A 25,310-nucleotide genomic window follows, 5' to 3' on the forward strand; every position below is an offset into this window, starting at 1 on the left:
ATATGCCGTTTGTAATGTCTGCTCAAAAGAAATACCTCGGGGAGGAACGCACGCAAGGTCTTTCAATACCACGAATATCATACGGCATTTGCTGCGTTCGTCGATTCGCTCAGTGATATAATGTTCGTGACGCCATTTGATAATAAGGAGATCTTTCTTGGTCACGTGGCCGGAAATTATATATTGATGACTCAGAGAGAAGGTTGAATCGTAATCATTGTATTAGGCAGATCTGGGTTGCATTCCCATGTACAGATGTTTCCAAGACAGCATGCTCTGTTAAGTCCAAGCTTCAAGCATGGCTACGACATGGCTGGTGCCGAGCCTGGCTGTGGCACAAATGCCAAGCAAAGTACTGATGTTTGTTACAGCTTATATACAGTTCTCAGAGAGGGAAATAGCTTTACCTCGTAACTTACAATAGTGACATTAGTTCCCATACATGGCTATTCTGTATTCATGCTGTTCTGCTCTTGCTGACCACTGCAGTGAGGCTCCTATGTCCTTTAGAGTTAAACTGGTCTCACTGTTACTTGATATGGTATGTGCCTGCTCCTAAATATGTTGTTGACTACTGAGAGTGGGCACACCGAAAATATGTTTAAGGTTAAACAATGAGTATTGCAATATTTGATAGGCACACAACATTTTGCATATAGTCACACAAAAACGCATCATATCAGCTCACTCTTTTTTTTTCCCATGATGTAAGATTAATTTGACTGGTAAATTATTTCTATTGAAAAACATGTGGTGTTCTTAATAAAGTCAATGACCACATCAGAAATACATTAGGCATCGGTTCCATCATACAAAGTACATTATATGTCAATATAACAATGTCTGGAAGTAGATCTTCAATCAAAGGAACGGCCTTGTGTTTCTGGTAACAAGGAGTGCTATTTGATTCTTTGATGGTCATCAGTCTTGCACGTGTTCTTGCCTCTGTTCACAGCGTTAATAGGTTTTATTAACTTAAGACAATTTTAGCATTATCATTACACTACACCCCTCCTTTTCTTGACTCAAGTCTATAAAATCTTAGGCTCTCCATCAATTGATTGTGGAATTAACCTGCTCAGAAACAGTTGGAAACAAAAATACAGATGTTAAGCATAAGTCTGTTAATTGGGTTATCTGGACTGTTGTTCCCGTCCCTTAGAATTCCTAGAAGAAAGTTTGTAAGTTCATGCTATGAGTAGTGTGTGCATGGTATTGCAAACTTGCAAGTGTTTGTTCTCTCTTAAGAGTATACAAATTTTGTATGTTGAATTCAGCTGTTTACTGCTGATGACACTGTTAGTTGCGTGCGTCAGTACAATTGAACAATTACGACTACATAAAAGTATGTGTAAGTAAGTCTCTCTTGTCATCATCATGTCTCTGTCTTAAATCGTAAGAATTAACATTTCCATTGTTTGTCACATTGAAATGTCATTAGTTTGTCTCATTTCTCTTGTTTCATCCGGCAATAGCTTCCTTCAGCATCTGCAACATTCTCTCCCCACTTCTGCAATGGTTAACTTAGACCAGATCTTAACAGCATCTCGGTCTCTTAGTCCTTCGCTCAATGTCTCTTGATTTCCTTGATTCTGTCAGGAAATAGAATCGACAGGCATTGTCAGAATACATTCCAGGTCTTTCTTGCTGAATTGTGTTTTCTCCATCAGAAATGTCCTCCTTTGATGTTTCACAGTCTTAGAGTCTTAATGCGTATTTCTCTGTTCACTAAATCAATCAAAATGTTATATGTCTGCTGAATCAACACAGATTTGCATGATAATTTCATTATGAGACAAATTTGTCTATTTGTTGTATGTTGTAGCTCGATGTGTGTGTGTGTGTGTGTGTGTGTGTTTGGTTACAGGAGCAGTCTCCGTTCTATTAATAGCCTAGGGTCAGAGTTTTAACACTCTCGCCCTGTTGTGAAGCTTGGTTCAGAAATATGGTTGTTATTCATTTCATTCTTAATGATAACATTCTGCATGCCATACATAGTAGTTTGCTTCCCATGATGTTAATAGACATGCGGTTTTAGTAATCAATTATGTTGATTGAAACTTCTCTTAGAGTCTTTTAAATATTATGGCCAAATCTTTTCAAACTTAGTTTTCCTCAAAGTGCTGTGCTTTCAATCACGTATTTAAGGTCTTGTCCCTAACTTAATACACAATAGACTTCTGCTTTGTTCCTTACAAAGTTCAGAATCTCAATAAATCCTAACTCTCAGTGTTTTGACCAGTCACACCGTCTTTGACTATACAGCGCCTTCTATTCAAACTATTTTAATTTAGTACTTTCCAATATCAATACATCTCCTTTTTGAAAAAAATTAAGATTCGTTCTAGAACAGCAATTCAGGTTAAGCAAATAATTACATTGTGCCTTACCTGTTTCGCTGAATCTAGCATCCTGTTCGTGACGCCATTTGTTATCCTGTTCGTTAGAAGCCATTTGATAATAAGGAGATCTTTCTTGGTCACGTGGCCGGAAATTATATATTGATGACTCAGAGAGAAGGTTGAATCGTAATCATTGTATTAGGCAGATCTGGGTTGCATTCCCATGTACAGATGTTTCCAAGACAGCATGCTCTGTTAAGTCCAAGCTTCAAGCATGGCTACGACATGGCTGGTGCCGAGCCTGGCTGTGGCACAAATGCCAAGCAAAGTACTGATGTTTGTTAGAGCTTATATACAGTTCTCAGAGAGGGAAATAGCTTTACCTCGTAACTTACAATAGTGACATTAGTTCCCATACATGGCTATTCTGTATTCATGCTGTTCTGCTCTTGCTGACCACTGCAGTGAGGCTCCTATGTCCTTTAGAGTTAAACTGGTCTCACTGTTACTTGATATGGTATGTGCCTGCTCCTAAATATGTTGTTGACTACTGAGAGTGGGCACACCGAAAATATGTTTAAGGTTAAACAATGAGTATTGCAATATTTGATAGGCACACAACATTTTGCATATAGTCACACAAAAACGCATCATATCACTCAGAGAGCGCCGAAGCGCACACTGGGCTCGACGTCATAAAGGGACCGAGTGCTTTGATTGGACGAGAGGCGTTCCACGAGTGCTGGTCAGAGTTCCAGCGCGACTTCACGAGCGTAGTGTAGGTAGTGTTCACCGACGTCATGTGACCCCGCGAGCAGGAAGTCACTTGGCCCATAGCAACAACAACTATTAGCGTGTGAGTTTTAGGTCTTCCTCTGTGCACCTTGCACAAGTGTAGATAGCGAGCGACTTTTCAGCAGCAGGACATATTTTAGATGATAAGAGGAACAGGCTGAGTGCCAAAAACGCTGAGATGCTTGTATTTCTCAAGGCTAATCTGCCAGTGATGCTGCTTAATCAGAAGTAAGGTTTGAGTCTGAAATCTCCTTAGGTGCAATGTTTTGTTTTTTTGTTTTATTGATTATTGCTGACTTGCTGTCTTATCTCCTCCTAAATATGACTTGAAACTGACTGACTTGAAACAGTATTTTATATTTGGCTATAGCCTGTTTATGTTGCAGTTTAGTTTGGGTATGTTTATTGTTCCTCAGGAAAGCTACAGTTACAGTATAAGCTCCAAGTTCTCTAAGAGCCCCTAGTTCCTCTCATTCGAGTGGAATGTTGCACATTTGATGTGACAGTGTACATTTTATTTATTATGATTTTTATTTTCACATTTTATTTGTTTTTCCTGAAGTAAGCTACAGGTGGTTGTGAATTCAATAAAACAGATGGTCGTCAATTCATGATACTTTCTCATCTCCTAATTTCATTTAAATACTTAATATACAATGCCAATGGTGTTAAGAATAATTTAAAACATAAATAATGCTACACAATAAATAGAATGCTTCAATTGCCATTTTCGACGCTGTGATCGGTGATCGGTGATATCGGATCGGCAGATCACTGATTCCAGTGATCGGTGATCGGCACCAAAAACCCTGATCGGAGCATCTCTAAAGGCGTCTACTAAATGCCAAAAATGTAAATGTAATATCTTATCCCCCTGTTGAAATGTTGCCATGGAAATTGAATGACTTAGAGGTTATTAAATAATAGTACCATCCGGACACTTGGGATCTTTTTTTCATTCATTTAAAAAATATATAAAGGCATTCGTTTTCATTGTTTGTTATAAAAAATATTTGGTCTTTTTCCATAATCTATTTATTTCTCCACGACAGAGCTTTTGCAGGGTCCCTACTGAACTGAAGTATATTGATATAGGAGTTGAAAAAGGACCTAACCCTGTTCACTGTGACAAAGACATTCTAAATGTCTTTTTTCACCAGAGCCTGTATTGGAAAAAAGAAAAGGGGTGTCAAAACAACATTGTTGTGGAAGGAGCAGACTGAGCTGTAGATCAATGGAAATATTTTCTCCCCTCTGTACAGTTCACTCCACCCTGGCTGCCCATCACACGCACACACACACACACACACACACACACACACACACACACACACACACGTCTCTGCCCTTTTGTAGGCTCTAATGCCCCTAAATTAGCTGGCTGTTTGTGTAAATGGCCCCTCAGTCCAATGGTGTTTACATAAATTGCACTTAATGTCTCCAAACTGCTGTCCCTACTGTGTTTGCTGTCTGCTTGACGGGCGTAAACCTCTCACAGCAGCGCTAGACCACACGTACTGTTCAAAGGCTTGTTCTGAGGTGGGATGGAGAGGGCTTTGAGAGGGCTCAGCTCACTCAGGTTACCTAAGGACCTCTTCTAACCACGACCATCTTACACTCCACTAAGTGCTGGTTGAATAACAGGTCTGTCTGTCTGTTGACGGTACTGTGAACCGGTTGCTTCCAGAGTGTCAGCCTTTGCCCAGACAAAATGTCTCTCTACATCGCCTAATGATGACGTACATTGTCTATACCTTATTAATGCAGTAGACTTACTTCAGTTACCTGGTAAGCAAGGACTGCGCTTTCATGCTGGTTTGAACATTGAGATCGGCACTTAAGGTAAATGTGGTTGCACCGTGCTTGTGCCTCATTTTGCTGTCGATACTTTTTCTTTTCTTTTTTTTCCTCAGAGCATTTTGGAGAAATACATGATTAAAAAATCAGCGAAAAGTTATTCTGTGCTCTACTTGGCCAAAACAAACATGAATGTGTCAGGTCTAGTATCTGGCCTATTTTCCATTGATTCAAAGACGGATAAAATAGATCGATAGATACTATATTATAGAATGGATGGATGGATGGATGGATGGATGGATAATAATAATATACAGTTTGTTTTGTTTTTCCTCTAGTTGGAGGATGGTGATGAGTTTGAGGAGGACACCCTGACTCTGGAGACCTTCAGTCCAGACTCCAGAGAGGACTCCGTCCAGACCCGACAGGTGAGACCCCCCCCCCCCCCCTCTGCTGCGTACTGCTACACAGGTCGCCTGGTGGTCAAGATGCTCGGCCCGACAGTGACTGAACAGTTGGTCATACCAGAACATTTGAAGCTTTCTGTTGCCTTTACACCTAGGTTATCGAATAGTTTTGTAATGACACAGTTATAGTTGACAGATTTTCGGTTATTACATAGCAGAATAGGGCACTGTTCAATTTCAACAAGGTGATTACATAAAAATATTGTATCACGTTATAACAACGTATACTGTACTACAGCTTTTCTACCCAGGTAGAACCATATTGGGGCTGCCTGTTACAGGCCACCATACAATACTCATTACTGAAGGGCTGTCTGTTGTCAAAGCTCATGTACTCGGCAGTGGATTCCCCCCCCGTGTTGTTTATCAAAAGGCTCTAATTGGCTATTTGTTGATGCGTGTCCTCTGTTTGTGTACACATGCCCAGAGAGTGACTAGGCCTCTTTTGTTTACCCTGCTTGTTTACATATGTACCTCGTTGTTGTCCTTGTACCGTGAGAGTGCGTGCCCTCTCTTTACCACAGAGCCCGCGTTGGGTTGTGTGTCTCTCCGTATGGTACGCCATGGGCATATCACTCTGTTGAACTTGGAATCCAATCCTCCTCTCTTGCGTCAGTCAGAATTGTTGTGTTTGAGCACATTGCCTCCTTTACCTTGAATCCCACTCCAGAAGACTCTTACTGGAAGGCAGGGGGCGGTTTATTCTCTTCTCCTCTACCAGACAGAACAAGGCCCCTGTCGCTCTCACCCCTTCCTATAACTCGTAAACACGTTTTAGACCTGTGCCCAGCTGAGGCAATCTTCTCGGGCTCCGACAGAGCCATGCCTCCCCTCCCAGTAGGTCTGCCCCGTCTGTTCACCCCCTCCGGCTGTGTGTCTGTCCGGTTGTCTGTGTGTCTGGAGCGGGAGAGAAAGTTAAGTTGCTAGACTCGAGGGAAGGACGCTGTGCTCCAGACCCCCACAGAGGACCCGGAGTAACAACCCTGAACCGCAAAGACATTACGGAACCCAAACGACCTGGCTCAACCCCAACCCAAACGGCCTCCCTCACATTGAGCAAACGGGCTTTAGTGTAGTTGCTTAATTGTTAAGGGGGTACTGTTAAGTATTTTCCATAAACATTCCCCACTACACACTCACACACACACACAGAGATGTGTCGCTAGATCAGAAGGCCAGCATGCCTATCTAATGTGCGCCCACCTCCCCTCACCCTTCACCGCTGTGCAAAGCAACGGGCAGGGCTGGAGAGAAATCCAGGGCGGCTGGTGGGGAGGGGGAGCTCTGTGCCCGGGCCAGAGACAGCCCGACTGGGCTCGGAGCACATCAGAATGCAGCCTGGTCCGTCTGGCCCCGGGGCGCCACAGCTTGTTTTGCTGAGGCCCATTAAAACTGCATGGGCACGGCTAGCCGCTGGGCCTCTGATGTGCTGCCCTGGGCCGGCCTTTCTCCTACTCCGTGTTGTTTCTCATTCCTCGCTATCTCTCGCCTCCTGTCTGTGTCTTTCAAAACATGCTCTCTCTCTCTCTCTCTCTCTCTCTCTCTCTCTCTCTCTCTCTCTCTCTCTCTCTCTCCTCTCTCTCTCTCTCCCTATCTCCTGTGCTCACCATCTCTCTCCGTCTACTTTTCTCTCTCCGTTCTCTTTGTCCCTCCGTCTCACTTCACAGTCGGGGTCGTGACTTCATCCTCTGATTGGTTCTCCGATCGACCCCCCCCCCCCCCCCCCCCCCTTCTGTATTTTGGTCAGGTTGTGTTTCCTGCTGTCCCTGGGTAGAATTTCGGAGATTGCATTCGAGCTGGGATCTTTTCCAAGAGCTTTAAAGCTAAATCAAACCCACGGCCAGAGAATACAAAAGTGTATGTTTACGCCCATTGTGGGTTTAACTATCTACGATAAACTCTCTCCGACTATGTCGGTCAAATTGTTACGTCAGTGCTAAATTCTCTGATTGGCTTTCCACGCGATAGGACCGACCCGACCCGCACTGATATTAACCTTTCACATTGTCCTCTCCAAATGCTAATTGGTAAATGGACTGCACTTATATAGCGCCTTATTCCAAAGCACTTTACAATGCCCTCTCATTCACCAGGTTCAGTGTCTTGTCAAAGGACATCTTGACATGCGGACAGGTGGAGCCGGGGATCGAACCGCTGACCTTGCGATCATTAGACGCCGGCTCTACCTCCTGAGCCACAGCCGCTCTCCAGCACTGTTACTCCGGTGTCGGTGCAACCGGGCCAGCTCTGTACGGCTCAGTTCGGCCCCGCTCTGTAGTGTGTTTAGGGTACTAAAGGACTGTTCTGTCGGTTTTTTGTGTGTTTTACAGGTGGAGGAGCTGTTGAAGGAAGTGCAGGAACTGAGAGAAGAGTTGCGGAGTAAAGACCGGACTATCCTCCAGCTTAGCCAGCAACTGGTGCGTTTCAATTCGATCATGCACAATTTTGTCTTGATTTCATGACGTCAATTGTCTTTGGTAACGTCCGATTCATGCTTCATTGAGACAACGCAACCAGGGGTTCGTGTAGGTTCGCGAGGGTCACGTAACTGTCGCAGAGGAGGTTGCGCAAGGGGGATAGCGCACCCCTCTTCATTTCTCAATGCGCGACCAGGCAGATGTTGTCTGACGCCACGTACCATTGATTGGTTGGTTGGTTAGTGAAGGGAGGTGAAGTAGTTCAGTATATGATGACTCGGGACAAGTTTATACGAATGAAAAGAAAAAAGGAGAAAACCAATAAAAATTGAGCTGCGGCTGGGAATCACACAAAGAAGCCCACCTTCTTCATTATGCTCTCCTGGTTGGAAGTAATCCGAAAGCACCGGCTTTTTCATAAAAGCCGTTTTTGGTCACTCACCTCACCCTTCACGGTTTTTCAAACCATGTTTTTTTAATGATGTCCTTCACGTGTTTTTTTTAATTATTTTTTTAAGCTCAGGACAGGCAGCCATTCACAACGCCTTAGACAAGAGAACGTGGATTACACATTGAGATAGACAGCAGGACTGAGGCTAAGGGTGTGATGTCCGTATTTGTAAATCTGTATGGTCTCTCCATCGCCAGCGGGGAAACATTCTCAACACTCTCCGTCTTGTTGACAGCAGTGTGCTACATGTGATAGAGAGAGACTGACACACCACAGGACAACAGGTCTGCAGGAGCCAGAGTAGTGTGTGGATCAGTGTCCACTGCCTGGAGTTGTTTGGAGACAGCAGCCATCCAGTCTCTCATTAGCAGGACTGTCATTTGTAGGCATAGTCATAGTACATAGTCGTCTCACACACACACACACACACACACACACACACACACACACACACACACACACACACAGTTCTTTGAAAAGCTCTCTTTGTCGTGCTCTCCATCTCTCTCTCTCTGCTTTTTGCTCTCAGTTTTTCTCATTGTTTTCTCTCTCTCCCTCTCTATCTCTCATATCTTTATCCATCTCTTGTTTTTCCTTTCTCTCTCTTTTTGATCTCTCCCTTCTTGCCTGATCAAACTGAACTCAATGAGAAAGATTTGCAGCAGTAAATGTGTTATTAATTGAGGCTTACCACATTGCTGCCTTATTCCACTCTGTGATTGGAAATGAGACTTTTTCTAAATATTATTAGATTTCAGATATTAGATTTTCTGATTTCACCAAACACAAAGTTTGCGTTAATTGTGTGATGCCTTTTGAATGTGTACTTCGTTAAGCCATTGCCTTGTGATTAGAGAGAAACATGTCCTTCTGCTAACTGCTGTGTCCCTATGTACTGTAGTCCTAACTATAATTTTACCCAATTATTCAACACTTTTCATACTACCATTCCTTGTTCTATTTCTGTTTTAATCTCAGTACCTCTATGTATCCCTGCTTTCAACTCCTGCCACAACCCATCAGTCCTAATTGAGTGTGTGCTCAAACCAAAACACACAGTGCATTTATATTGCAACTTCCCTCAAGAGCAGGCATTGCTGCAGTACATGATTTAAAGCTTGTATACCTGGAATAGACTGGAATGAACCAAGATGTCTGAGCCCAGAGGAGCCGCAGATGACAGCAGCAGAGGGATTCATTACCATTCTAGTCTAGAATCATTCTAGTCCAGTCTGAGGAAGGAGGCATCTCTCTCCTGCTAATATATCATTTTTGAAGTTTAACTACCTATCAATCATAAGTAATCGCATGTCTATTGCATGGTATAGAGCGCATGATGCCAGTTGATGGTGTTCAGTATAATATCAAGACCGAAAGAAAGCCTTCAAATGTCATAGGGAGTTGTAGCAGAGTGGAACCTAAGCAGGGCTTGTTATTGTGAAAGGCTATTACCATTAAATTCTTCACTTCGTGCAGTGGTGCTCTACCTAGTCCTCCGTCTGTGTGCTTTGTTAGTGGAGGCCTTAAAAGCATCGTTGACAGTCCCGACATTCACCGTGCTTTTCATGGAATCACTAATCACAAAGTAAATAAACATAACATTGCATGATTGATATCCCCAGGGTAAATCACGTTTATATGATATAGCCTATTGGTATAGGCCTAATCAACACAATAAAATAGTACCACAATACCCCATCATGCTTTTTTTTTTTTCATTATGAGTAAGCTGTTACGTTACGCCGATATGCATGAAGGCAGGATAATTGGCGTTGAGTGGTGGGGAAATCAATCAAATCTTTGCATGATGTGTGGTGCTGTAATTCATTATTGTTGGGAGTTATTGAGCTCATAATGATTGTCTGTGACAAATCGTCACTATTGCTGCACTGCTACTATTTCCCTTTTTCCTGAAAGCATTATTTTCATTTCTCCAGGGAGCACAAACAACCTTCCTGTAAGTGGGGAAGCGACAAAAGTTATGCACTTCCCTATCCAATCCTTATCTTTTAAGCTCTCCGTTGAGAAATGTTTGTGAAATATCTCTCCTATCCAGGAATGTGCATACTACGTGTTCCTCCATCCATCAGTAACTCATAGCCTACTTGTAACAAGTTACTGAATGCAACCTCTTGAACACCACAACAATACTCGCGGAGTTATGGCCATTTTTGTCTATAGGATCTAGGATTCAGTGTGCGTCACAATGTGCGTCACTCGCTATGATTTTGGAGCACTTAAGAGCTGTCTGTCCTCCTGTGGCTTGACAACTGCTATAGCGGCCAATGGTATTTATGTGTAATCAGAACAACAAGAGCAGGGAAGGAAATTATTGCTATTGAGCGCTTAAATGAACCCCCAATGAGAGGTCAGGGACATGGAAATAAAGAGCTTCACTTTGTCTGTCCATTACCAGACTTGGAAGTCCCAGTACGCGTAATGGAAGACAAGAGGAGCCCGAGAGTGTGAGTGTGTGTGTGTGTGTGTGTGTGTGTGTGTGTGTGTGTGTGTGTGTGTATAAAGAGAGGTCAGTACGAGGGTGGAACACTTTATTTTGTGTAGTACCAGTAGATAATGGAAGATGAGAGGAGCCCGAGAGAGACATCTCTCTGGTACCTGTTCATACTCATGATTCTGTGCATGTCTCTTATTGTGTGTGTGTGTGTGTTTGTGTGTACGTACACACACACACACACACACACACATACACTCGTGGATATACACACACACAATGACACGCAATGTATGACGTTGCCAGTATGTGTCCGACACAGTACCCATCCCACCTCCTCTCTGGGGTGGTGTGTGATGGAGAGCCTTGGGTTCGTGTTGTTGTGGTTAATTTGTCTTCTCCGGGTTGTGTTATCTTTGGGAAATAAAAGCCCTGGCTTGTGGGGCTGTTGTGAGTGCGGCCGGTAGCTAGTACAAAGGCCCTCTCAAACACACACACACACACACACACACACACACTTTGTCATCGTTCCCCCAAGTCTCCCAGCGCAGAGGAGGGGAGACGGCCTCTCTATGCTCATGCAGGCTCACAGTAATTGCTTACTGCAGTTTATGGACTTGTTCCGTGTTGGCTATAAAGGTTCTCTCCTCCTTTTATGACATTATGCAACCCCCCCCACCCCTTCCCGTTTCACTGTTATATGATCACTCATCTTTTGGCCCTGATTGGCTCCTTAATTCTTGTGATGTCCTAAGCACCTCAGGCATCAAACGGGCTCTCAAACAGATCATTTTGAATTGTGGATCTTACTGTGTATAGAATGCACACACACACACCCACACACACACACCCCCCAAGTACCATATACTAAATCTGAAACTGCAACTATTGTATCATACTGGAAGTGAGGATGGGGTTTGAACCCTTGTGGAAGACCCGAGCATCTACCATTAGGTTCTGAGGCAACGCTTGACTTGACGCGTCTCAGGCTACCGCATCCTGAGAGCGGGATTCCAAATCAGCTCAGCTACAAATGCATTATACAAATACATGCTCTACATCTCGCTTCAAACGGGATTTAACCTGAGTCTGATTGCCTGTGCTTGCCTTCATGCATGTCTCTCCTCCTAGGCTGTCCCCGTGGAGCCCAAGAGATGCCACTGCCAACGCGCTCCAGCACCTGAGACCGTTATTGCGAGAGTGACCTTCCACGACAAGGCCACTCAGACACCATGGAGGGGACCTGTTGCTGCTGCTGCTGCTGCTGCGGTGAGTGATACTTCCTTCCTGTGTCCCTCCTCTTATACAGAGAGAGGGCTCATTGTAATGCACGGAATGGAATGAGGAAACGGTTTCACACACATGCTCGATACCATTCCTCGTTCCATTCCGTACATTACAATGAGCCCGTCCTCCGATTTCTACCTCCACCAGCCTCCCCTGAGAGAGTGTGGGTACCAGTTCAGACTGATGACTGTGCCCTTGACACCCGCCCCCCCCCCCCCCCGCCTACACACTCCTAAACAGGCTGGTGTCTGATTCTGGCAGCCCAGAATTCCAGTCATCCATCTCTAAAGGGGGGGGGGGGCGGGTGCTTTTGTCTGGCCCAGATCAAGCAGTGGCCATGGCAAAAAAAAAGCTCTGCCAGAAACAACATGGAAATTGCCTTGGCACGATGTGACCGCCACTGCCACCCAACCCGTACTGATGGACAGGTGTGTACTAGGCAGCGGCGCGGAATTTGATTTAGACTTTAAAAGAAAAGCCTCCGCTTGAAATATGTCCTGCAATAACGGTGCAGGGGGGGGGGGGGGGGTCTCATTTTTACGTCCGGTCAGATGACACGAGCGGTCCACTGCAAGGCTCGGCAAAGACAGCCGCGGCGCTCAATCACCGACTGCTGGTGCACTTTTGGCCACTTTTCTCTCCCGTCGTGATTGGATTTATTCCCCCTGTGCGCAGCGGTTTGGAATAAGGAGGGGGTGGAAAATTGGTTCTACGCAGATTTACAGCTTTGGGTCTCTACCTCACCTGAACACTGTAATGGAAGTGGTTCTAGACAGCAGGGGAAGTAGGTGGCGGTGGGGGTGGGGGGGTGGGGGGGGGGGGGGGGCGGTTGTACTGGCACAGGACACAAATGTTCCATGCTACAGGAGATAGGAGAAGAACCCTAAGCCCAAGGCACCAACACACACACACACACACACACACACACACACTGCACCATAACCACGCTAATTGAATTTGCCAGCGTTCAGACTCGCAAGTGCCCAGCAGCGCCGCAAAAGATAAGTCAGGTCTCCTGCCGAAATGAAAGCTTCTCCCTCCTCTTTCATTCCAAACCCGGCACTTTCTCTTCTTCCGTAAGTAACCGGTTGCATTTGAAGGTGAAAACCAAGTCTGTACGGGCTTTGAAAGGTCTCTTTGAAAGGTTGTGAGGGAGACAGCAACCTCTCTCCTCCGTCTACAGATAAGGGGAAGGACGTGGAGCACGAAAACAAACAAACATGGAAGCCGACAAAACTGAGGCAGGATGACAATCACACACACACACACACACACACATGCACACACACACACACACACACACACACACACACACACACACACACACTGTCTTAGCACCCAACTGCAGTTTGCTTTGTAGCCCCCTTCCGTCTTCCTCTCCCTCTGCCTGGAGGAGTCATGCTGCGAGAGGCTTCATGGAGATGTGTTTGTGCTGTGTGATGTACCGGTACGATCTGTCGGTATGTTTCTACGTTACAACGTCCATCACAGACCCAAGGGACAGGAAGCTGTGCATCAAGCTCAACATCAGTGTCTGTTCACCATGGTTACCGTTTACAGCAAGACATTGTTCCTTTTCTCTTTTTTTTTTTATTCCTCTCCTTCAAGAAATGTCTGTCTCAGAGTCGAGTCATCTGCTCCTCATCCATGTTGATGATTGGAACGCGACAGAATGCCACTCCGCTTTTAGAAGGAGAGAAGGTGAAAACGGAATTAACTGTCATGACCTTTGTTTGAACGCCCCCCCCCCCCCCCCAAAAAAAAAAAAAACTTTACACAATGCTGTTTACCGAGACTGCCCCTGACCAAGCCCTGCTATAATGAACACAATTGATCTGTTGGTCGTGGTGATGACTATCACAAATAACTCCCCACCAAAGCAAAGGTAAAACTGGGCAACAACAACAGGAGCAGCCCAATGACAGTACCTGTCGCTGGCATCTCATACCAGGATGTCAGGGACATGTGGGATTTTCATGGGGGGGTGACCCTCATCATCTTTCTGTATCAGATCAGCCCTCTGGCAGTGTAGTGACGGTCTGGAATGGAGGGTGAGTGTAATTGTGTTGTTCAGCCATCAGAGCCTCCCTAGCTGGGCCCACTGCTGCACAGATCTGCACTATTTGAAGGATTCGTGGGTGAGGACGAGAGGACATCAGTTAGATGACTCCCATCTCAGCAGGCCCGAATTAGTTCTCCAATGACAAACACACAACAAGCACGCACGCACAGAAAAACACAACGCCTTCACAATTGTTGAATCGCAATCACCCATCCACCCACTTGACATACAGTACAAACAGTATCCTTTGAATTTCTATCTCCCGGAACGCCTCACCTGTTACTGCGAAAATGGAGTCTATTACTCTGGTGAAGTCTGCCCCCTCATGACCAAATCCGTGGAGGGATGTTTGGGCTCTGTCCTTTCTCTGTGTGACCCCCCCCCCCCCACCTTTTCACCTTTGACCTCTCTCTCCGTCCTCTCTCTATCCACCGGACAGTATGTGTGTGTCACCTCCTCTCTGGTGTTTGATCTTCTCTCTGTACAGGGTGTGTTGCCTGCTCCCTTCCTCTCTCCTCCCTGGCAGCGCTGCTACCAAGGGAACCCGCAGGCATGCGTTCCCCACCACAGCAGACAGAGTGAGTCACTAAGAGTGCCACCCTCCATGCTCCATGCCCCCCACCTAGTACCTCGCCAATCACCATCCACCACCACCACTACCCCCCCCCCCCCCCCCCCCCTCCCCACCATCACTCTGCTTTAGCTTCTAGGATATTAGAGCATCATGGACCCCCCCCCATCCCCCCCCCCCCCCCACGACAATCAATCAATCAAGTGCAAACTGACTCTCTGTCTCCCACTAGTAGTGATGTGATCGCTTTCTCCCCATCTGTCTGTCTCCATCTTTCTGCACCGTTTGTGGTCACATTGATTGACTGTGTTGTTGTTGTTGTTGTTTGTTCTCTCGCATGTCAGCTTTGCAAAGCATGTTTTCAGGCCTACTCAAGACAGCCCTAGACTGTTGAAAGACTCGTCCAGTCCTTCACGAGGCCCTGGGAGACAGAATAGGAGGCCTTGGGGCTGTAGTACTCAGTGTAGTTCTCTGTTGTTCCGCGCTCGGGCAGAATAGTCTCATTTAATTGAAGCGATTCTGAATCCTTTTGAGTAGGGATGTAACAATACACTTTTTTGCCCTGTTTTCTCTAAGAATGTCCAGCTAGCTACAGACACAGGCCCCCCATCACTCCTCACACTGCTCCTTCTGCAGAGTGCACTGTCGTCGCCCCATACACTAACACTAGATGGTCTTCGTGACTTTTCACACGTGACATTTAACACATGTACACAAACTCACAAAAGTATAAAAACACAGCTTGTAAAAACACCACTAAAATACGCTCGCTCGTAATGCCGCTTCTCTCTTCAGATCTCCTCAGTTCTCCGTTCACGTGCTTTGAATTGCTGTAATAACCAATATATGGGTAGAAAGCGTAGCTTCTCTGCTTTCAAGAACCATTGGAATTATTTCGATAGCACGTATAGTTTAATGTGACCAACGCGTATGAAGTGCTGTCGGTTTTTAAGGGTTTAAGAGTTTTTTATTTGGTTATTTCACCGATTTGAATCGTCTCATATTTGTATCGATAATTAACTGCATCGCGATGCGTCGTTACATCCCTACTTTTGAGTGTGCTCGTCTTGTCCTTCTGCATGAGCACAATACCTCAAAAACAGCAAGAGCACACAGCACAGTACCCTCCACAATGTCAAATGGGTCAAAGCCAAAAGAAAGAAAGAAAGAAAGAAAGAAACCGAACAGCCCTAGTAATTCATTCTTCCCTTTCCCTTTTCATCCTCTCTGTGGTACTTCGAAAAGTGCTTTCTGAAGACCATGAGGGCAGTAGCCCTCACCCCTGGTCAACGCCTTTTTCTTCCTCCTCCTCCCTCCATCCCTGTTCCCAATCAGCATCTCTCCGCCAAGCCATGCAGAGCAGCTGGGCCTTGATCACACACACCCTCCGATCAAGACACTTGATTGCTAATGAGTAAATAGCTTGCTCACTAATTGCAACTAGGAGGTCCGTCCGTCTGTCCCCCCCCCCCCCATAACCCCCACTGTTGACGGCTCATTTTCAGGGGGCAACTGAGACTGATGGAGGGCAACTAACGAGGATCGCTGACGTCAATGGGAGTGTGTGTGTGTGTGTGTGTGTGTGTGTGTGTGTGTGTGTGAGAGAGAGAGAGTATGAGTGTGTGTCATTGTTTGTGCTGCTACATCCACTGAATGGTACCAAATGAATAACCGTCCATCCTTTTATCCTTTATCACTGTGACCTTCCTCCTTCCTCTCCTCTTCCTCCCTTGGTGACCACTCTCTCTCTCTCCTGTTGTTTCTCCCCCTCTGCCTCTCCCACACTGTCCTTGGCAAGGAGTGGAGCACCTAGTGCATTACTTCAGTGATACAGTGTGGTACAGTACTTTTTCAGATTTCTCCCACCCAAACTCCATCCCCCTCCCCCCCTTCCACTTTTGTCCCCTTCCCTCCATCTTCCGTCTCCTTGCATGGTGAGGAATGCCCGTGTCTGATGCCCCCCGCTCCGCCCCTCTTGTTTGCCGTTTGTCCCCTGCCACTTGATGCAGTCTGAACAGGCCGCCTCTGACAGGCTTCTCTTGGTGTTCTCGTCATCAGCCCTGCTGTGCCCTGCTGTGCCCTGCATGGCCCCGCACTCTGTACCAATGTCACACCCTCTTATGCCTTCCCTCCTCCTCCTCCTCCTCCTCCTCCTATGCTACTGTTATCCTCTCACTTTGGTTTAGCACTCTTTGTCCCTCCCATCTGTCTCTCTTGTCTAGCTGTCTCTCTCTCTCTCTCCCTCTCTGTGTCTCTCTCTGTCTCTGTCTGTCTCTGTCTCTCTCTCTCTCTCTCTCTCTCTCTCTCTCTCTCTCTCTCTCTCTCTCTCTGTCCTCCTCAGACCCCCCCTGCCCCCACAGGTCTTGCATCACCTCCCTCCACCCCTCCTGTCATTAAGCAGACCGTTCTTCTCTAAGTGACTTGCAGTACTGCGGGACTAAATCACACGTTCAATGTAACATCTCGATTGAAAATGCTTTTTAGCCTTAAGCCTTGTCTGTGACCGGCCCAATCTGTTCTAATACAACATGATTGTTATGTTGAAATATATGTGTAAGTGAAACGATTGTGATGGAGATTCAAAAGCACAACCAGACACACACAGACACACACACACACACACACACCCAGTAACTCGTAGTCCTGCAGAATGCCACGGTGTACGCATGATCCCACTCTATGACCGATGGACTTGGCTCAGTCGTTTATAATATCCACCCCTTGTTTGGTAAACCATCACAGCATGCTTCGTGGCCTTTTTCTGCTGTTCTCTGAAAAAAGCTAATTTTCTCCCCGCTTTTGTGGTTATCATTTTAATTAGTATTAAAGTGGTCTGTGCTCGTCGAAATTGCTTATGGGTACCCGTTGTCCTTTATTCAAATGTGTTTGGAGTCGATTCTGTCGTGAGTAAATTGGAATTGATGTAGTGGGCTCTAAGCAATATTTGAAGCATCAGCAATTGGCCATCGAGGGGAGGAGCGGAATACCGAGGCTGAGCTAACTGAGGCAAGTGGAGCACTCCGGGATTTGGCAGCTGAATGGGATACCAGACACACACACACACACACACACACACACCCACACACACACACACACACCCACACACACCCCATTCTGTCATCCCACGCGCAGCATCCCTCTGGCTGTCTGGCTGTCGGGGGAGCAAGGTGAATCCCTCCTTGAAACACCTGCGGGGGTTTATAAGGCTCCTCTTCCTCTCCACGCTCAGCTCAGCCCGGCTCCAGAAAGCTTTCGTTGGGAGCCCTTCCCTAATCCCCTGCCAGTTGTCATCCATTATTTATGAAGGCTCGTCCCGGGGCCAGCGCCCCCTCCTTCGGCGCCCACCCACCCACCCACCCACCCTCCCTCCCTCCCTCCCTCCCACCCTACCTCCCTCCCTCCCACCCCCAGACTTTGGGAAAAGTTCCCTGAAGGACCCAGGTGGAGTGCAAGGGACTCCTGGGTGTGACACCTGATTAATGCGAGCTCCTCCCACCCCACCCACCAGCTCCTAACCCTCTGTCTGAACTCTGTGTCTGTGTCACCGTCTAGAGGAAAGGGAATGCTTCTCTGAACTAATAGCCTGAAGCCATGGGGGTAGAATCGGACAGAAAAAAAAAAATGGCAAGAGATCGGCCCGTAGCCAACCCTCGGACGAGTGTGAAGAATGCTGCTTAGGTCTGTCCCGAAGGGATGGGGTTGTGGTGGGTGGAAGGGCTGTAGTACTCTGCGGTGACCAGCGGGTGGCACTGTGGACCAGTGGATTCTTCCCCCATAGCTGTACACGGATCTCCCAGTGCAACAGATCAGGAAGATAACAGGCTACTACATCCACTATACACAGAGTCACTAGGCAAAAATGTCTAGCTTGATGAAGGTTCGTGCATTTGTATGATTGGCACCAAAGTTCAAAATCTTGAATACTGTCTGTGTATTTGATCTGTTCGGATGTCTTGTCGTTGAACTAAACTGACACATGCACACACACACTCCCCCGCAATGGCGGCACATCTTCCAGCCTCCCCTCCTGCAAACAGAGGAATCGTGAACGGGAGAATTCTCTTTGAGTCTCCTCTGCCTCCTCTTCTCTCTCACTGGCTCTGTTTACTGAGAGACCGACTGACCGACCGACGGGTAGGTGTCCATAAAACCTGGCCAACCCACATGTTTCTCCAGCCTTAACAAGCAGCGTTAAATGTTAATGAGGGGGCCAAAGTGGGACCCCCCCCTCTCCCCGTACACACACTAACCTTTCCCTAATTGACAAAGTGCTGGCATGGTGCCACGCCGGGGGCACCTTGTTATGGCGACTCCTGACGTTCCAGGAGAGAGCTGTCATCCTATGTTGGCAGAGGAGGCGACGCAGCATGGCGAGGGAGGGTGGGTGAGAGAGAGAGAGAGAGAAAGAGTGTGAGGAAGGGAGGGTGGGCGAGAGAGAGTGCGAGGGAGGGAGGGTGGGCGAGAGAGAGAGAAAGAGTGCGAGGAAGGGAGGGTGGGCGAGAGAGAGAAAGAGTGTGAGGGAGGGAGGGTGGGCGAGAGAGAGAGAAAGAGTGTGAGGGAGGGAGGGTGGGCGAGAGAGAGAGAAAGAGTGTGAGGGAGGGAGGGTGGGCGAGAGAGAGAGAAAGAGTGTGAGGGAGGGAGGGTGGGCGAGAGAGAGTGCGAGGGAGGGTGGGTAGGCGAGAGAGACTGCGAGGGAGGGAGGGTGAGTGGGAGAGTGGGAGGTTGGGTTGGCGAGAGAGTGCGAGGGAGGGAGGGTAGGCGAGAGAGAGTGCAAGGGAGGGAGGGTGGGCGAGAGAGAGAGTGGGAGGGAGGGCAGGAGAGAGAGAGAGAGAGAGAGACAGAGAGAGAGAAAGGGGTGTGGGGGGGTTCTTTTGATGCTCCCCCCCCCCCCCCCCCCCTCCTCGGCCCAGCCCGGTGGCCTAAAATCAGGACTAATAAGTCAAGAAACACTGGTATCTGGTATCAAAGGCGTCTCCTGCAGCTTTTCATGTGCAAATGCAAAAGACAGTTTGTTTCTGTTTCGCTGTAACGTCTACATAAAGGGAGAGATGCTGCCACGGTATACAGCACAGCTTTCTGGGAGTTCCTAGCCTTATACTGCTAGTGTCTAGACAGTGCTTGGTTAATTGTTGTTGCTGTTGTTAAGTTGTTTGTGAAAATGCTGCGTCAGGGTAGAAGACAGGTTATTTTAAGTGCAGTGGAGTTCTAAGGGCTCTTCCTATAGCGGTACAGTTCTCGTACGTTATGTTGACACTGTTTCAGATGTTTAACGTGATGTTTTCTCTCCTTCCCCAGCCTCAGATACTACAGCCTCCTTCCCGGCCACGGCCCAGTGCCCAGCGCCCTCAGGGAAGACTAGCAAGCTCAGCCTACACAGGGGTCCCCAGTGAGCGCTCCTCCTCCTCCTCCTCCTCCCCAGACCCTGGCTGGGGAGAGAGTCCTACGAAGTCCCAGCTCAGCTCCCTCCCCTGTCCCTGTCCCTGTCCCAGCCCGGGCCTGGGTGCCCCTGTCCTTGCGGCCGCCCCCGTCCCTGCTACCGCTTCGGTCCCTCACGCTGGGTGTTTGGACCCCGGCCCAGACGAACTCAGCGTCCTCCTCAGCACTCAACTCATAATCAGTGATCCTGAGCGTCCGGGGGTCCGTATGAGTCCTCGCCTCCCCGGACCCCGACTCCGGCCAGACCCAGCCCACCGGAGCCTGGGCCCACCGGAGAGAGTCGCCCCCTGCATCCCTCAGTCCCCCGACGCCCTCAAGAAAGCCTCCATCCCCAAGAGGCCACAAGAGGACACCGCCGCATTCACCGCAGGTTTTCCAAGGAGGGAGAGGGGGGTCAGTGGTATGGTCAGTCCCAGGCCAGGCCTCGTCGCCCCCCCGTCCAGGCTGAGGCAGCTGCCCCCTCCCACCAGAGGCCTGCCCTGCTTCAGCTCCGGGCCCCAGGCCTCTGCCCCTACCCTGGGAACCACCACCACCACTACTACTACCGCCGCCTCTCTGCCCCTCCCCCCAGACCTCCGGCCCAGAGCACTCAGACAGACACAGGGCCCCCGAGACCCAGAGAGCAGTGGGCTCAAAGCCAGAGGTCTTGTCCCCCCCAGCCTCTCACGCCTCCCCAAGCCAAAGAGCCACTGACTGACTTGTCTCTCACTTAGACCCTGCCCCCAGCAGCAAAGACACACAATACTGCAACTCCAACACCTCCCACCCACTCTCACCCAACAGATCAGAGCCTCTCTTTAGGACTCCTGGCCTGCCCCTGGCAAGGTCGATGAATCTGCTCCCCTGCGAGAGAGACGAAGACTCGCCGTCTTATTTATTTATTAATATACGACTTCACCCAACAGAGCATTTTATCCAGCCTTTCTCTTTAAATAACTCTCGTTCAAGGTCAGAAATAAACTTGGCCTGTGTGTTACTCTGTGTATTCAATTAGTGTTTGTCTTAGGAATTCCTAGCATGTCAAATGAATTTTGTTTTTTTTCCCTCCAAACTTGTGTCAGGACTATCTGAGCATATCTGTGCAGTCTAGATCAGTTAAATTCTGAGATGTTGTTTGTGTGAAGATGTCTTTTCAAAAGTGGGAACTAGCAGGTTTAAACAGGATAAACATATTTCTAAACACTCTTATGCCAACAAGTTAGAACTATGATAATCCATAATAAAATATTTAAGCATATACTTGTCCAACAAACTTCCAAAACATTGGATACACTTTGTCTTAACAAGCCTACAGTGTAGTTTCACAATTACTGTGTACGTTAAGTTGTTGCCTGGGGTGTAATGACTGTCTTATCCGCTTTGATGTAGCATTTAGGGTGCCCAATCTTTCCTGAAAAAGTGTAGCCCTATATTACCATAACAGTAACATTTGATCTAACTAACTGTGTTAATGTACTTGTGCTGAGTATTAAGAATGGCTTCTCTAGAGGGCTCAAATCAGTTCACATACGATCTCCTCTAACACAGCAAAACGGTGAGAGAACCGAGAAACCGCTTGGACCTGAGGCGGAAACACTTTACAGTGTAACTCTCTCCTCTATAAGCAAATCCTCCGCGCTCCTATCAGATATGGTCCCCTGTGGCTCGTAAGCGCTGTGTGATGTTCCAAGTCCCCTTGCAACACAGCCCTCTCAGTAGAAAAAGTATCTCTCGGTTGGTGGCCTCTGTGTATAAAAGTCTCTCTGGGTTAGAGGCCCTCTGATCATGGACCTTTGTTCCTCTCTCCGCCTTGTTCTCGGGGAATGCCTTACAATGAAGTGCACACTCACCCCCCCCCCTGTACTTAGCACTGTAACCCTGTTCGTCTCTGTCCCTCTCTTTCATCCGACGGTCTGTGGAGTGTGGTGTGCTGGTGGTGGTGCTGCTCGCGGTTTAATTGAGACAAGGCTAACAAAGAGATCAGAGGAAGCCATCTTGTGCAATTGGCTGTACTCACAGAGGTAGGCTTTGTTGTTCTTCCACCCCGGCCAGGTCTGGAGCCTGAAGCCTCCCCACATGTTACAGTAGTACCCCTAATGAGGCTGTGCAAGTGAAGAGCTCAGCTCCACTCCACAGCGCCGCACTGTTCTAGAGAGAGCCACGGGTAGAGTAGGAAGCGGACAAGGGGACAAACAAGATCCTTGTGAGAAATGGTTAGCGCTAGTCCGGTGGCCCACGGTGATAATGATGCCCTTCTGGTTGGCATGGTTACGTGGCTGACTGAATGGCACTCAATGGAGGGGGGGGGGGGGGGGAATTGTCAAGCGTGTGACGCACATGCTCAGCACTGTACGCTTTTATGACTCCCCTGAGAGACTGAGCCGCCTGACCCTCGACCCCAGTAGTATTGTTCCCTACGAAGGTTGAGAGGTGTGTTATGAGTCAACAGCCCTATAAGGCCCGGGGTGAGTCATGGGCGATGTCAGAGAGAGAGGGTATACAATGACTACTATACAAAGCCATAATGTCTATAATTATAGTACCTCCTCTACTGTTGCTGCATTGCCTGTATTTACTCCTCTGGCTTTAAGTAACAGGCCCAATAAATAAATCCCCTTGACCTAATCTCGCTTATGATGTCATGGCTGACCTTTGGTCCGGTCTAATTGCATGCGCTGAGAATAACATTGCCCTGGTGACCTCCGCTTCACAAATATGATTTAGAATGCCTCCTCTTGAACTTCATTTGGCATTTATTCCACCATTGAAGCTTTTGTACGCTATTTTATGCAGCGTTGTGGTGCCCAACAATGCAAGATTACATAGAATGGTTATGTTAGAATGGCACATACATAGTTATGGGCAATGCTTCCTTTGAACCCAAAGTGAATGGGATAGCTTATTATTGTATCCAGTATGTTTCCTATCATACATACACGTGTACAATCTTCAATCTTCAAGGCATTAGGATACACATACTGTAGCACCTCTATAGGTTCGAACCCGGCTTCTCTCCTATCCCCAAAAGAGCGCACCAGCCCTGCTCTGCACTGTCTGCCTAACTGACCGACTCCCCTCTCCTGCCGGGGTCCAAATATCTCTAAAAGCCGTTGAACACCGTTAACTACAGCTGCTAGTTTAACAGACACTCTTAAATCCTTTCCACCATCCACTGCTTCCCTCTGCATACCTTCCATGACAGGTCTATTCTTTCATCAGCGTATGTGTATGTTAATGTGTGTGTGTGTGTGTGTGTGTGTGTGTGTGTGTGTGTGTGTGTGTGTGTTTGTCCGTCCATTCATCTTCCTGTCTGTCAATCTTGCTCCTCTTCTTGTCTCCATCTGTATATCTTCTTTGTGTGTGTGTGTGTGTGTGTGTGTGTGTGTGTGTGTGTGTGTGTTTGTGTGTGTGTGTTTGTGTGTGTGTGTTTGTAATTATTTGTTAGGGCTTGTAAGTATTTGTAATGCATACAAAGCCTGCATAGGACATCATACTGATACCCCCTCAGGACCAAACATCTCCCTAATTCAGCCTCTTTGCCTTTCCACCAGATAAGAACAAACGCTTTTTGGAATGTTAATCTCTTCAGTGATGAACAAACAATAAACAAACAATTTGAGGTCTGTCAGAATGGGGAAGACATTAATTTAATCAACTGTGTTTGTCAGCGAGAGAGTCCTTGACTTAAAGGATTTAGAATATTCAGGGAGCGAATATTTTTAGATTCACGAGAAGTTAGAGGAAGCTCAACATTTTCATCCTGAGAAATTCCAATCCCTGCTTAAAAAAGGGGTCGCTAAACGACGAGGTTAAGGAAAGGGGTTGTTAATTATTTGTCTTGCATCTTGGTCTTGATTTGGGTTCTGTTTTTGCTCGACTTACCATTTCATATGGTACCTAACGTAGATTAAATAAATATCAAACAACCGACGGTTGTTGAGATGAACAGTGTAGCAACATTGACCGTGTGTCTCTCACCCTGCTTTTGTGCATTATGAAGTGCCTGCTTTTTCTTTTGGACTCCATCCCCATGATCTTAATGGTTTGACGTGATCAAATCAGGACCTCGTCGAGTTTATACCACTTCAGCAGTCCCACGACAGTTAAACATTTCGTATGCAGATCGAGTGATGCTTTGGTGGTGTTGTTTTAACAGACAGACATCTGTTCTAGCTGCGGAGCGCTACTGTAGCCCCAGCTGCGAGCTGTAGAGGAGCCTGAGCCTGCGCGCGGCTGCCCTGGGGGTTACCAGGTGTTTGCAGACTCTCTGCCAGTGGCAGGCCCTTTGCTCTCTCCGGTTCACGGGAGGGACTCGTATGCGCTCCCCAAGCTGCCAGTTGTCAGGATGCTAGAACACTAAGTTAACACCGAGTTCGCTAGAACAACCCCTCCCCTCAGAATGTATTTGTGGGAAATCATAGTGGAGTTGGAGAGGGGTGAACAATCGGACAATAAATCCAGCTCGCCTTTTAGAATGCACTGGCTCTCACACTCACTCGTTCTGACTGAGAAGAATGGCAAATGTGTTCATGTCTCTAACACCAAAAAACTGCTCTACGACAGCGGCTGGACTGGTGGATCTAGACACAAGCTTCCAGTATGGCTTTTGTGCTTTGAATTCCAGTTCAATTTCCATGTTTCTGATTTACCTTGCTGTGTGAATGCTATCTCACATGCTTCTGTGAAGTCTTGATCAATGATCTGCCACCATGCTGTTAGTTTTTCTCTGCATCCAGTCCTCTTGATTTGTTTATCGGTTGTGTTTCTAAGTGGAAAGGCTTGTGTAATTTATGAGAAGACATTGTAAACAGCAGGATGTGTTATCTTCTCGTTACCGTTTGTTCAGTTAATGTTTGTCATTATCTCACCGTCATCATCAGAGCATAGGGTGGTCCCCGCACCCTCCTCATCTTAAAGCAGCTCTCCTTAATCTTAACTGAACTGTTTATGGGTCACAACAGGCAGAAACAGCCAGGAAGGATTGCTGCTTTAATGCACCAATCCGTAATAATACAAAAATATATTTAAAAAAGAAAAAAATATACAAAATATTAATGCATTGAATGGAATGAGGAATGGTAAGAAACACATTTCTACCTACACCAGCCTCCACTTATGGATGATAAGGATAGATCTGTGGACCTGAAGAATCGTCAGTCTAATGTAATAACTGAACCAATTGTCCTATGTATGGAGCAGAAGGTCACATGTTTTGGGTCCATACAGTAATATGCTGCTTTGTTAACTTGTCTGG

General features: G+C 47.1%; 1 protein-coding gene across 1 annotated transcript in view; it reads left to right on the forward strand.

The window, feature by feature from the left end:
- ccser2b (coiled-coil serine-rich protein 2b) overlaps positions 1-20,770 on the forward strand; it is a gene marked incomplete at both ends in the record, with an annotated part of 43,835 nt that extends 23,065 nt beyond the window's left edge. The window contains 4 exons of the mRNA XM_080542335.1: positions 5,273-5,362; positions 7,732-7,818; positions 11,853-11,990; positions 19,937-20,770. Coding sequence (XP_080398461.1) covers positions 5,273-5,362; positions 7,732-7,818; positions 11,853-11,990; positions 19,937-20,770 — 1,149 coding nt within the window. The remainder of the gene's footprint in view (positions 1-5,272; positions 5,363-7,731; positions 7,819-11,852; positions 11,991-19,936) is intronic.
- Between the last annotated feature and the right edge of the window lie 4,540 nt (positions 20,771-25,310).

This window comes from Nansenia antarctica, assembly GCF_963989245.1.
Source record: "Nansenia antarctica genome assembly, chromosome: 11".
NCBI classification, from domain to species: domain Eukaryota; kingdom Metazoa; phylum Chordata; class Actinopteri; order Argentiniformes; family Microstomatidae; genus Nansenia; species Nansenia antarctica.